This window comes from Gorilla gorilla, chromosome 12 (genome assembly GCF_029281585.2).
Source record: "Gorilla gorilla gorilla isolate KB3781 chromosome 12, NHGRI_mGorGor1-v2.1_pri, whole genome shotgun sequence".
NCBI classification, from domain to species: domain Eukaryota; kingdom Metazoa; phylum Chordata; class Mammalia; order Primates; family Hominidae; genus Gorilla; species Gorilla gorilla.
Window position 1 is genome coordinate 69,234,207 of NC_073236.2, and position 14,649 is coordinate 69,248,855.

Consider the following 14,649-nt stretch of genomic DNA (forward strand, 5'->3'; position numbering starts at 1 on the left):
GTTAAGAATTGAAGTGAGAGTACAGGTTAGAAATGTATAAAGATGTAAAATAATTAGCTCATTAAATGGAGAGTATACCTAATTGGGGAACTAGAGCTATTTGAGTTTAAATTCTTTACCATCTGGGGGGCAACGTGGAAGAAAATCATACCTGCTCAAAAAAAGAAAAAGAGAGTTCTTCGGTACCCTGGAGTAACAGGGTATTATTATACTGAAGGGCTCTTTGGCCCAATTTAAGTTGACTTTCTCTCTTTCTTGTTTAAGCATTTTTGTGAGTGAGCAGGAGGGCTTACTGCAGAGGGCTGTACTGGGCATCAGAGATGAACCAAGGACAGTCATTGCCCTTGGGTTTTTCTCAGTGGTGAAGGTGACAAATAGAACTGCAAACCATTGCCTGAATTAAATGACTGTCTGCCAGACTTGTGAACAAAATGGTGTTAGGAAGGATGCAGGCTGTCCTCTCTTGAGGGCACTGAAGAAGTTTCCCTGGAGGAGAAAAAAAAAAAATTTGCAAGCAAAGAGCACTTTAAAAATTTTTTCTTTAAAATTTTTTTGACCAAAAAATACATGTGGTGTACATGTTCCAATATAAGTATACATTAGGGAATGGCTAAATCAAGCTAATTAACATATGCAGGAGTTCATGTACTTAAGACCCTCATCGCATAACAAATACAAAAATTGACTCAAAATGGATGAAGACTTAAAAGTAAGATCTGAAACTGTGAAACTACTAGAAGAAAACAGAGAAAGAGCTCCATAACATCAGTCTCTGCAATTTTTTTTTTTTTTTTTGGGAGATGGCCCTAAAAGCACAGGCAACAAAAACAAAATAGAGAAAAGGATTACACCCAATTAAAATGCTTCTGCGCAGCCAAGGAAACAATCAACAGTGTGAAGAGACAACCTATGGAATGGGAGAAAATATTTGCAAGCCATCCATCTGATAAGGGGGCTTATATGGAAGCCTACACAAGGAGTTCCTGTATAAAGAACTCAAATGGCTCAGAGCAAGGGTGCCCAGGGCCAGCTCTTCTAGGAGAGAGAGCCCCTTTGATTTAGGATACAGTGGAGGCAGCACCAGACAGTCTGTTTTACTGCACTGGGAGAAAGAGCTGAGTTGAGCAGTTCTTCCTCCCTACTGGTCACGTTTCAAGTCAAAATGATCAACCTTGGTAGAGTGTTGGTACTACAGGGCTATTCAAATAGTTGCTCTTGGAAAAAAAGTAGTACTAACTCATTTAGCCACAAGAATTCTCCAAAAGTACATTTTGCCATTAAGACTACAAGTTAATTTTTTTTTTTTTAAACTCTGCTTAAGTAGTATCACTTTGTGAGTGAATGTAGCCCCTGAACCAGGATGTTGTTTGGGGAGAGAGCTTTGATGATACCAATATTTTAAAATATCAGTGTATTTTTATTGGTGTTCAAAGGCTGATACTATTAAAAATCTGGTCCAGGGAGGATTCTCAGTTAATATTTTTGTTTTTAAGTAAAAGAGTTCCTGATGCCCAGGCCACTTGCATGTGGTACCTACTTGAAGAGGATATCCCGAGAAGCCTCTGGCAGCTCTGTCTAGAACTGCATCGTCCAATATGGCAGCCACATGCAGCTGTGGAGTGCTTGATACATGGCTAGTTCCAATGGAGATGTGTTGAAAATAGATACCATATACCATATAGTGAAGACTTAGTACATTAAAACTGAATATCTTATCGATAAATGTTTGTATTGCTTGTTTATTGAAGTAACACTATTTTGACCTTATTTGGTTAAATTAAATACATTATTCAAATCAATTTCACCTTTTTATCCTAAAGGTGGCTACTAGAATATATAGAATTACTTATGCGGCTTACGTTTATTTCACAGTTTTAGAACCTTGCGACACATTTGTTTTCACTCACATCCTTTCCTTCAATCCTGGGTTTCTCCCTAAACGCCAGCCCCAGTGTCATCTTTCCTCAGTCTCACCCCAATATTGTGCTGCAGCCAGCTGTTGAGTGCTTTCTCATGTCCCTGTACTTGTGAAAATGCTCTGCATACAGATGAACCCCTAGTGCAATGTCTGACACAATAGATACAAAATAAAAGTTGAGTAAATAAGTGAATACTAGCTCTCTGTAGCTCACCTATTTCTTTATAAAGAAACGAAGTACAGAAAGTGAATATGGCATCAAGGTTACTTCTAAAAGTGCGGACCATAGGCTGTTGGCATAAGAATCACCCAGAACGCTTGTAAAAATTAGGATTTACTCCAGACTAAAAGGTTCAGTCAGGAGATGTTAGGTTATGCTGCAGTGACAAAATTTCACTGGCTTAACAGCAGGTTTAACTCTCGGTCACTCTGTGTCCACTGCGGGCCCTGGGATACTCCCCAGGAAAACTGATAGTTCAGGTTAGACCTCCATATCAGCAAGTGGGATCCATCAGCAAGCTGGGTACTCCCGCCTAGTTATGCGTTACTTGTCAGTGCTCACATTTCATTCTCTGAAACAACTGATATGGCCATACCTAGCTCCAAGGAGACGGGGAAGGCCTCTACATACCTAGAAATAGAGGTGAGTGTACACTGGTAAGCAATGGGAATGTCTGCTTCATAGGCCAAATGCAAATCTCAGAGGTAGGGCCTGGGGATCTGCATTTTTAACTCCCCTAGTGATTCACATTCACTGTAAGTTTGAGGACCATTGAGTAGAACTAGAGTTCTCAACTACGGCTGCACGTTAGAATTACCTGGGGAGTTTTAAAAACACTAGCGTCCTGGCCCCACCCCAGAGATTCTAATTTACAGGGCCTGGGGATGGCATCCAGGCATCAGTAATTTTTAAAACCTCCCCCAGAGATTCTAGTATGCAGCCAGGGTTGAAAACCACAAGTGTAGGGGAAAAAGAGGGAAGGACTCTTGAATCCTGACTCTAACACAGACCGAATCTGGTTTTGCATGTCTGTTGAAGGCAGTAAAGATCAAATGAATGTGAAAGCATTTGTCAACTATAATATAGAACAAATACTGGCCATTATACACTGGCAGGTGTGGACTTTTATGCAAACTAGATCTGTGCAAGCTGTCATATATGTATGACATGATCTCACTGCCACACACAAAGCCAGGAGAGGAGGGGCAGCATCCACCCCACCTTTGCACCTGCCACCTTTTATAGTCAGTAAATGGGTGGTCCCTTCTACCTCCCCTCCCCTCCGTTTATCTTGATGATAAAGGGGATAAAGAGAAGAAAAAACTCATTCCTTGTCTTGATTTTTTTCTCTCCAGCCTGTTCCAAAACCCTTAGCCCAAGCCCCGTTCCCCTTACTCTCTGTTAACCTGAAACTGGTGCCTCAAACCTCTGGTCCTCTGCAACCTCATCTCCTCCTCTTCCTGCAGCCTATTTCCCACCTGCCACCCTAGTCCCATGCCTGGAAAGGCAGGGCCCTGGGGGAGCCCCAAGCCTGCTGGCTGATGGTTTGAACAGCATAAGGAATCCATATTCTCAGAAAATTTGTGCCCAACATTGTCCCTGGTGGTATTGTTAAGAATGGCAGATTCAGCAGCACTCCGTTTAAGAGGTGAGTTATGCAATAGGTAAGACCAGCTTTTATGAGCTGCTCCAGCTCTTTCACCCACTTTTTGTAATTTTCTGTTTCCTGTGGATTCTGAGATCTCACCAAATGATTTACAAACAAGCTCTTGGAATGCTACTGTTATGTAAACTGGAAATTGTACCAACAGTCAGTTTTCTTTGGTTATAAAAATACCACATTGGCTTTCTTCCATTGGCAGAGCTAAGAGTTAATGCTGGAATAAGCTGTTTTTAGTTATTTTTCCTCTTGTATCTAACAATTTTCAAGGCAGAACAATGCAAGAGTACCTCAAGTAAATAACTGTAACACCTTTTGTGAAAATACAGATTTGTGCATTTGATATGAATTAGCTTTAAAAAATGATGGAAAGAATTGCTTAGCCTGGATAGCTGTGATATAGGTTCTGTAAAATGATTCTTACTGGTCAGGCTGACATGGCCAAGGTTCTTGGCAGTGGAAGTTTTATGTCAAGCAGCAGATCACAGGCCACCACTGTCTTTTCAAAACCTGGAGGCCACGTTCTCTTATCCTACCCACCAGCCTGGCCCTCCTTTCTACAGCTGGTTCTTAATCAGAAGTTAGCAGGGCTGGGATGCAATGTGCCCAAAGGAGAAGATGCTCAAGGACCTCAGCTCCTTGTAGGCAGTGACCACTGGTGCAGGCTTTTCTTATTTCAGTGCCTCCCATATAGTAGGTGAAGAAAGTGCTTTTCATTATTTTGTGCGTGGGGTTAGGTCTGGTTGTGGATCTTGGAGATTCGCTGAATTGAACAGAAATGCTTAGCAATCTTAAAATGAGCCTCCTAAGTTAAGATCTATGTCATATACTTCGTTGCAAAGAAAATAGTTAAAAATGTGTGTAAGCTTCTGGTTTAAATGGCAAACCCAATACTGCATCTCTCATATCAACAGCTACAAGAACATACATAGTAACATACTCTCAGAGTAAAGTCCAAGCTCTCCCTTGCCCTGCAGGGCTCTGCCGGGTGCAACACCCATTCCCACTCCATCTGTAGCTCATACATCCTTCCTCCTTACTTTCTATGCTCCGGTTCCCTGGTCTCCTTTCTTTTTCCCAGATGTATCATGTCCTTCTCTAACTTCTAGGCTTTGCACTTGCTCCTCCTTCTGCCTGGAATGCTCTTTCCCCAGTTTTTCCAGTGGCTGACTCATTCATGTCCTTTGGGTCTCAGATGTGCTTCACCATTTCAGAGAAGTTTTCCCTGCATGGTGATTCTGGCAGTAGCTCTTCATCACATCTCTGTGAATTTCCTTGTAGCACCCAGTGCTGTCTATAATGATTTTGTTTATTTATTTACTTATTTGCCTGCCTCCCCCATTAGACTTAAGTTCCTTGAGGGCAGGGACCTTGTCTGTCTAGTTAATTAATGGATCCCCAGTACCCAGCACAGTGCATGACGCATACAAGACACTTGATATTTTGTTGAGTGAGTAAATGAATGAAGGAAGTAAAGAAGGAAGGAACACTATGCACCATACCAAGTGCTTTATATCACCCATTTCGCCTTTATAACATTCCCTATTGATTCATGGGGAAACTGAGCCCCAGAGAGTTTCAGTGACTTGCCCAAGGTCAGAATTAGTAAGTCACAAAGAGCCAATATTTGATCTCAGGTTTGTGTGCCTATAACGGTTTGTGCCAGAGTCAGGTCTGAGGTTATGGTTCAATATTAAGTTTTTGCCTCTTTCTGTATCTTCATAGGTATGATAGCATGAACTATTCTGTTTTTTTTCCCTGTGGCTCAAAATGTTTTGTCCATGGCCTTTGAAATAGGTCCTTTTGTGCTATTTTCTGCGTAAGAACTTGGTGGTAACAAGAAAGGGTTACGGTAGAAGCATATTTTGGAGGGAGCTGTGGAGATCTGCCTTGAGTGTAAAGATTACAAATAACTCTTATTTGAGAAGCAATATGTGTCTTAAAGTCTCATTTTTAGAAAACAATAAAAATAATTTATGGCAGCAACTGGAAAGCAGTGTCCAAGCTTCAGATAACAGTGATACTGCTCTGGTAACACCACCTCCTTCCCCCAGTCTCGGGGCGTTCAGGTTCACACATGTGGGTATGGCAGCAGCTTTGCAGTATTCAGCTGAGATCTCCATGGCAGCCAGGCTCCTCAGTGCTCAGGAGCCTCTGGTTGGAAAAGAGATAAATCACTATTTCTACAAATTATATGAGTATATATCAAGGAAGCACGCACAAACTGCCACAAATGCCTATTAGAAATCTTAAAGTAGCCAGTAGGGTGCAAGTAAGAAAATAGTCAGTAGTTTTCCTATAAACCATGAATAACCAATTAAAAATATACTGAGCAGGAGGGGAAAATGGGGAATTATTATACTATTCAAATGGTAGAATGTTCCAGTTATGCAAGATGAAAAACTTTATTGATCTGCTGTACAACATTGTGCTTATAGTTAATGATATTATACACTTAAAAGAATCTCCCTCAAATAACAATAATCATAGTAACAATAAAAAATATACTGGAGAGAATCACCTTCAAAATAGTTGTAAAATATAGACTATAGACCAAGTAGAAATAATCTTTAAAAGATGTGTCAGAATCTGTTTGAAGAATACCATAAAATTTCCTTTTAAGGTAATTTATTTGACTAATAGAGAGACCTGTGCCCCTGGGAAAGTAAAAGGTTATAGAACTCTTCTTCCCATTATTACTTTAGAAACCCAAGGCAGTTCTAGTTACTCTTTCCACAAGATTAGGATGAATAAGGGGGAACTTAACTAAATGATTCTAAAGTTCACCTTTAAGGCACAAGAAAATGCTTATGTAAAATGTGGAGGGATTTGTACCTCCAAATATTAATAAACATTAAAACACTGAAATAATTAAAACATTGCAACACTGGGACAAGAATAGACACATTCATGAGCCAGCATGGCAAGCTCCAAAAGAAACCCAGTTATGCATAAGTTGACATGATAGTAGTGGCATTTCACATCCATAGGGAAGGAGCGGACCATGTCACAAATTATTCTGAGATGGTAGGTTAAACATTTAAAAAGAATAGATCTAAAAGCATAATGACATTCTAAAATAAGTTCTAGGTGATTGAAGTACTTTTTAAATGGAAGCATAAAATTTCTCCAAGGAAATAAGTGGATATTTATATAGCTTACACAAAAGGAGGTCTAATCAGAGCATTGAAAACAGAAAGGAAAATAGAGACATAAAAATTATAATTTTCTGAACATCTCCTGAAAACCACTATAAATAAAATCCATATTTGCTAGTGTTTGAATCCTAAAGAGGATTTATATCCTTAATATGTAAAATACACTCACACACCAATAACAAAAATTTTAACACATCAATAAGAGAATAAGCAAATTATTGGAATAGGCAAGTCACAACAGAAAAACTACATACGGCCAATAAACATAGAAAAGATGTCCAGCCTTACTAGTCATCAAAGAGATGCAAATTAATGAAATATCATTTTCATTGGTCAAATTAGTGAAGATAAAAATAAGAGCTGCGTACAAAGCAGATAAGGTTGGAGATTTATTGGGTATATAAATTGTACAATATTTATGAGGGCCATTTGGTAATACTTATCATAAGGCTGAAAAATAAGCCCTGCTTATCTGTTGACCCAGAAATAACGCTTCTAAAAATTTATCCTAAGGAAATAAGCATGGGTGGATTTGTGCCAAAACTTAGCTTAGTGTTCATTGCAGCCAGATACTTATCAGGAAAACTCCAAGCACAGACAGATGATTGAACAAACAGAAGGAAATTATTTTCATTTGGTGCAGAAGGCTGAATTGTGGTCCCCCAAAGATGTCCAACTCATATTCTCCAGAAACTCTGACTATGCTACCTTACATGGCAAAAGGGACTTTGCAGGTGGGGTTAAGGACCTTGAAATGGGAAGAGTATCTTGGATTATCTGGGTGGGCCCAGTATAACCACAAGACCTTTATAAGGGGATGGGAAGAGGGTCACAAACAGAAGAGAAGATGTGTTGAGGGAAGCAGAGCTTGGAGTGATGCAGCCTCAAGCCAGAGGATTCAAGCAGATTCTAGAAGGTGGAAAAGATGAAACAGATTCTCCCCTACAATCTCCAGAGGGAACCAGCCCTCCTGGTGATGACACTTTGAGTTTATCCCCATAAGACTCATTTCAGACTTCTGACATCCAGAAATGTGAGATAATGTGGGTGATTTTAAGCCACTAAATTTGTGGTAATCTGTTATAGCAGCAATGGGAAACTAATGCATTTGGAAAAGGAGGAAAAATCAAATTTGTACTAATGTAGAGCATATACACGAGTTGGTCCTGAGTGGGAAGTTCAGAGGCCTAGATTCTAGTCCCAACCTTAGGAAGTCACCTCTTTAGAGCTCCTTTTCTTCATCACTAAGGTTCCCTTCTTGCTCTAAAGTTCTGTTCCTCCTTAAGCATTTGTTAACCATCATTAGGTATGTCATTGTTATGGCACTGGTAAGTATGGGTGAGGCTGCCGAGTAGATTTTAGTTTCTTTGTTTTGAAAGCTGGCTACACTGTTGTTAGCATTTTCCTTTTTGGGGTGGGTGCTTGGGTGAATAGTGTGTTCTCATATGGGGGATTCTGGAACATTTCAGAGGGTACTGTGGAGGCAAACACAGAGGTTAGAAGCCATCAGAACCAAAACAAATCGGGGGTGGAGGCCTCGCAGAGTCTCCCATGGTGGTCCTAGGTCTTTCTGCAAAGATGTCCTGAAAGATCCCTCCTACCCAGACTCCTATGCTAAAATCACTGCAAAATTTTGTACATACAGAATAAGAAGTTTGAAGCTATAGTGTCACGTCAAGGCCATGCAGTGGAACAGCCCAGGTTCCCCCGGTCACTTGTCCAGAAGGGAAGGTGGGCCTCCTGAGTCTCCTCACATGCTCTCTGGCCCATAGAAAGCCACAGTCAGTGCTGCTGAAGGAAACTGAAATGTGAATGGTGAGAGTTACTGCTTGATACTACAGGGTATATGGCATGTTTAATAACTTGGTACGTGGAGCATTTGGGTTTTATCATGTACATTCTTTCATCTATATATAAGCACAGGAACCATAATCAATATTCATTACCATTTGAGATTGAATATATGAAAGATAAATATATACATGTAGTTTTCATATTTGTATATGAGCCTATAGGGAATGAGGGCTACATTTTAAAATTTTTAAGTGAGAATGAGTTTTAAAATCAGAATGAATTAATCTTATAACCATTGGACACAAATTGCTATAGAATTTAGCATTCTAACTAAATGTAAAGTTTTTTTTTTATCAGGGAATAACATGAAAGGCACCTTTGTTTTCAGAGCACATGTGAAGCACAATTGGTGATTAAGAAACACGTAAAAGGGTCGTAGTTATGACTTGTTAACCCAACATTTGGAAAGGTTGTGAAATGGAACCTGGGTTTTGAAGTTAAAGATGAGAATATGGAAAACCCCTACTTTACACAAATTCAGTTCAATAATTAAAAGGGATGTCCAGCAACATCAAGGTGAACAAAGCCTCATACAGTGAGAGAAGAAAACAGAAGCCTGGGCTTGAATCACCAGACAGTCGTGGCGCTCTGGAATGGCCCTGGTGCCAACCAGCAGAGAGCATCCTTAGACAAGTCACTTAACCTCTTGCTTCTGTTTCCTTGTCTATGAAATGGGAAAATAATGCTTGTTTGCCTGGCGATGGTGAGAAATGGGGCATGCAGCCACTCATCTTGTCCACGCTGGACCTCAAGGGACCACAGTCCGGCTGAGAAGATGCCAGGGCCATGCTCGATTGACCATGATCCAAGCCAGAGCCCATTAATTCCTGCTCTAGAGTCCTCTCCTCTGGGCTCCACCTTCACCAGGTGTGGAGAAGGAAATGGCACATTCAAGTATCTGTTAAGGTGCAATTATAGGTTATGGGGTAGCTCGCATCAATATAGGACAAGCTTGCTCTCTCTTCTTCCCTTCCCAATCCCTGGCTGTGTCAGGTCCCAAAGTTTTGTCTATATTCTTACCTTCCCCCATTTCTTCCCTTCTTGATACTTTTTCCTCTCCCTGTATCATCATAAATCTTAGACCTCATGCAGGTCTAAGATCCTGTGAATATAAGGCATGACTTGCTCATAGTTTTTCTTTTCTGCAGCATCTAGCCAAGTATTCCTACACAAGGAAAGAGCTAAGTTAATATTTGGTAAGAAATTTTTAAAATGTAGAATTGAAGTTCTCACCTACAAGAAGCTGGAGATGTGCCATTGTGCAGCTCATTTGCTGGGTTTTATGCACTCTTACTCTGTGATGTGTGGAGTGCTGCCCTGGGACTTCCCAAGGGGTGAGGGTAGGAAACTGACAGAGCCATGGAATCTTGCACAGGGCAGGGAAGCCATATGTGAGCCTTTCCTTAGGGGGCCAGAGGACAGCAAAAAGTGTCTTTTGCTCATAAAGGAAGAGCCCTTCAAAGAATAAAGGCAGTGCCAACAGTCATGTGCATGGGACCCTGTTATGCCACTGTCTCCAGGGAAGGGGCACGGCTGGCTGGGGACAGGGTAAGAGGGAGACTTGACATTGTACACTTTCGTACTTTTTGAATTTTCAAGAAGATAAAGGGAATGAACTTTTTTAAAAACCAAGTTTCATATAGGCCGGTTCACAATCCAGAGACTCATGGAAGCACAGGTGGGCTTTGGTGGAGCCATCTTGAGTGGAGTGGGCTTTCCTTGCCTGGTGTGGTATGGATGACTTCTGAATCATACCAAGCTGAAAACTTTGGTTTGGGTTGGGAGGGTTTTGGGCCCCCCACACTTTACTGAACTGAAAGCCACTGGTCCTGGCCAACCTCCCCACACCTTATTGTTGCCATGCCCCAACATGGGTTTGTCCTGGGAGACCCCATTCCAACCCCATCCCTGATACTACATACCTGGCTGCTGAATAGCCTGAAGGAAGCACCATCCTGAACCTCCACTCACTGTCCTCAGACCCAATCTCAGCAAACTTGCTGGGTTTCTGGTAGGGCCATAGGAGCTGACAGTGCCTTCTTAATAGGAGTTCAATTAAAGGTAGATGGGTAGGGGGGTGGGTGAACTCTTTGCTGCCTCTGGGCTTGGACTACAGAATGCTGTCAGTTTTTCTGTGATCAATTCCCCACCGAATATGGTGATATCCTATATAAAACCTGATCTGATTGGGGAAACCTGAACCAAGAGCCACTTTCTATTTTTCTGAGTCAATTTTATGAATGGCTTGAATTGAATGGAAAGGCACTAATTGGTCCACAGACATATCTACACTTTATGTTTTGTAAGCAGACTCCAGGACCAGATAAACAAAAAAAGCATGGGAAGCACCATAAGCTGAGACTTGTCTTTGGAGCTGACATCCTGCCTAGGTGGCTGGAACGTTAGGGCAGATGTCTTTTCATAACTCACCTATGAGTTGAAAGCAAAATAAGGCAGGAAGTTAGAGAGAGACCAATTCATACCCCCTTGATTATTTACTCAACATGATGCTGAAAGACATTTGTGTTTTTTGGAAGTTCTATCCCCTGGCAGTGAAACAAAACCTCCTTTCTAAGCGGGAAAGATTGATGTCCAACTGCATTAAAGGAGTGTGTGAGTAAAAGGAAACTCTGTATTCTACAAGTGAACACAAGAACTTCCACTGTACTTACGTAACTGCAGTGCAAAGCGCATTATCTGACTGAAATTTCCAGTGCTAAAGGAAAATTGTGCTAAGGCTGAAGCACAAAAATATTCCCATTTGCCATCATTTGAAAATTACTATATGAGGAGGTTTTGTTTTAATTAGTCACAAGATGGAAAGAAGATGGGAGAGAGAATATGTTATCTTTTACCTTCTCTGAATAGTGAAATTCGTTGTTATTTTCTCAAGTGCATCATTTATTGACACTATATGGTAAAGACATCAGATTGGTGGTTATATGTTCAATTTATTTTCAATAAATTTTGCTACAGTTGTTTATAAACTTTCTATGATTCTATTTATAGTCCAGGAAGGGATTTCTCATTTTTTCTTTTAATCTATTTGTATGTATACTAGACCAGTTGTTCTCAAACTTTGCTATATATTAGAATCACCTGAAGAGTTTTTAAAACTCCCATTGTCCTGGCTGCACCCCATAACAATTAAATCATTATCTCTGGGTGTGGGGGTGGGCCCTGGCATGGGTACTTTTCCAAGGTGATTGCAATGCGTGTGGAAGATTGAGAGGCAGTAAACCAGAGCCACATATCTCAGCCTACAATGTGTGGAGGACTCTCCTGGGGGCCTGGTTAAAATGCAGATTCAGATTCAGTGGCTCAGGGGTGAGGCCTGACACTCTGCATTTCTAACAAGCTCCCAGGCAGCACCAGTGGCACTTGTCTGTGGACCACATTTTGAACAGCAAGTTCCTAGACTATAAGAGAACCTGTAGCTAGACCCTACAGTGAGTATAAAATGAGTGAGTATAAAATGCCACACAGGTTCTCACTTGTCCCTTGACTGCTTTGTAAACAAACAGCAAAGCCACCACAGCCTTTATCCTCCTTTTCCTGTGAGGATTTTTGTATTTTATTTGTAAGCACCGAAGGAAAAGCCCCTCTCTCAGACATTGTCTGATGGTTTTCTTGTCTCTGAGCACATCAGTGACCCTGAGTTGGAGACTGGGGCACCCCCGCCTTGAATGGGTGGCGACCGTGTGATTCTCTGCCCAGCGGCTCACCGTTGTGGGAACATTCCCCAGGCAGCCCAGAACATCCTGGTCTTGTGCTTCATCTGTTGTTGAGAGATTTTAGTAAACACTGCGTGGGAAGAGGAATGAAATAGGGAGATAATGAGGTTAAGGAATGGGTGTGTGAAACGCCAGGTTGAACGAAGCCAGGGTGCCTCTGAGCAGCATTCCAACGCCCACCTTTTTCTAACAGCTGGTGGGAGAAGGCGCTCACCTGCCCAGGGAGCCTCTGCCTGTGGCACAGAGCCAGGCACCCTCTCCCCAGGAACAGACAGGCAGCACAGTTTACAGACGAGTAAACTGAGACCCAGGGATGGGAAGGACTTGGCCAAAATCATCTAGAGTGAGTGTGACAGAGCTGCTACTGGGGCCCGTGCTGCTGACTCGGAATCTTTTGTGCCATCTTTCCAGCCCTGAAACACCCTTCCAGCCTCCAATGTATGGTATTATAGCAGGGCTTGGTGGCTGGAGGCCTTTCCTTTTTCTGTCAGGGATGGTTAAAAGTAAGCTGACGGTGTTACAGAGAAATAATAAATCCAGCAGTGGTGGTTGTATGCAGGACTTCCATGGAACTTTACTGCAGGGTGCACCACAGAAATGCGAATAAATGGAGAAGCATAGCACATTTGTGACTGGGAAAACTCCTTGTTGTAAATGGGCCAGTTATCTCTAACATGATGTATAATTATAATGTCAGTCCCCTAAAGGTTTGGATATGGGGAAGAGAACTTATAAATGATTCTAACAGTCATCTGGAAAAACAAGCGGGGGAGAATATTCAAAGTGTTTTCAAAAAAATGAGGGGTAGGGGCAAGGGAAGATGACAAATTTGTACTGCCAGATATTAAACATATTGCAAGGTTACAGTAAATGCTTTGGTGCTGGTACAGAAACAGAATCTCAGTGGAACTAAGTAGAAAGACTGAAAGTGAGTTATTAGCCTATGATAAAGGTAACATTTCAAATCAATAAGGAGATGATAAACTGTTCAACAAATGGAGTTAGGATAATTGGTTGGCTGTTTAGAAAATAATGAAATACCTCTTATGCACTAAATATAGATCGTTTAGAATTAAATATAAGCAATAAAATAATGGAAGGAAGTATAGGTAAATATTTATATAATCTTAAGAAAGGGAAGGCCTCTAATAATGTCAGGGTGACTTCTGCATAAGCAAAAGGAAGACACAAACCACAAATTATTTGTAACATATATAACGGGATACAGAGTTATTAGTATTTTAAAGAGTACTTTCAAATAGACAAGAAAGAATATATCACTAGAAAAGTAGGCAAAAGATATAAACAGCTAATTAACCAAAGTTGAAATACAAATGTTAATAATCATGTGAAAAAAATCTACATCAAGAAATTAAGAAAAGGCAGTTAGCATAAGAGATTCTTACACATTGCCACGAAATTGACAAGAAGGGAAATGAAAAATGTCTAGCATTGGAAGGGCTATGAAGAAACACTCATCTCCTCCTCAGGGGAGTGTAAATTGTTACAAATTTCCTGGAATGCAGCTTGATAATGTGTCTCAGAAAAATGAGCATTCCTTTGCCACACTAATTCTACTCTCAGAAAAATAATCATAAATGTGCATGAACAAAGATCTATGTAGAAGGATATTCGGTTTCATATACTGTTTCATAATAGTGAGATATTGGGAAGCTATCACAATGCCCAATAAGAGGAGATTGGTTAAATAGTATATATTAGATGAAAACTTCAGCCATCAAAGATTACCATGTCCAGATTGAGCATCCCTAATCCCAAAACCTGAAATCTAAAATGCTCCACAATCTGAACCTCTTTGAGCACCAACATGACACCACAAATGGAAAATTCTACACCTGACCTCATGTGGTCACAGTTAGAATACAGTCAAAACTTTGTTTCATGCACAAAATTATCTACAATATTGTATAAAATTACCTTCAAGATATGTGTATAAGGTGTATATGAAACAAATGAATTTTATGTTTAGAGTTGGGTCCCATCCCCAGGATATCTCATATCTCATATGTGTATATGCAAATATTCAAAATTTGAAAAAATCCAAAATCCAAAAGACTTCCAATCTCAGGCACTTTGGATAAAGAATACTCAACCTGTAGCATAATACTTAATTGAGTTGGGGAAATGTTCGTGAGTAGTATCATTTTATTCCCTGTTGGGCACACGGAACACAAAATAAAGACAATATTTATATTCCAAAGTTTTAATAGTGGTTATCTGTGAATGGCTTTTGCATGCTTTGAGTTTATTCTTTCTTTGTACTCTTCTGTTCTCTCAAGTTTTCTCTCTTAAACATGTATTGC

The 14,649-nt window shown here is 40.6% G+C and overlaps 1 protein-coding gene across 3 annotated transcripts in view; it reads left to right on the forward strand.

Annotated features, from left to right (window-relative positions):
- Positions 1–14,649, forward strand: part of TGFA (transforming growth factor alpha) — a 106,995-nt gene that overhangs the window by 52,430 nt on the left and 39,916 nt on the right. Inside the window, exon 1 of one of the 3 annotated variants that reach the window (XM_055378068.2) lies at positions 3,275–3,567. The exons of the other annotated variants lie outside the window; for them this stretch is intronic. Coding sequence (XP_055234043.1) covers positions 3,537–3,567 — 31 coding nt within the window. The 5' untranslated portion in view covers positions 3,275–3,536. Of the gene's footprint in view, positions 1–3,274; positions 3,568–14,649 lie in introns of those variants that run through there. 3 annotated transcript variants of the gene reach the window in all.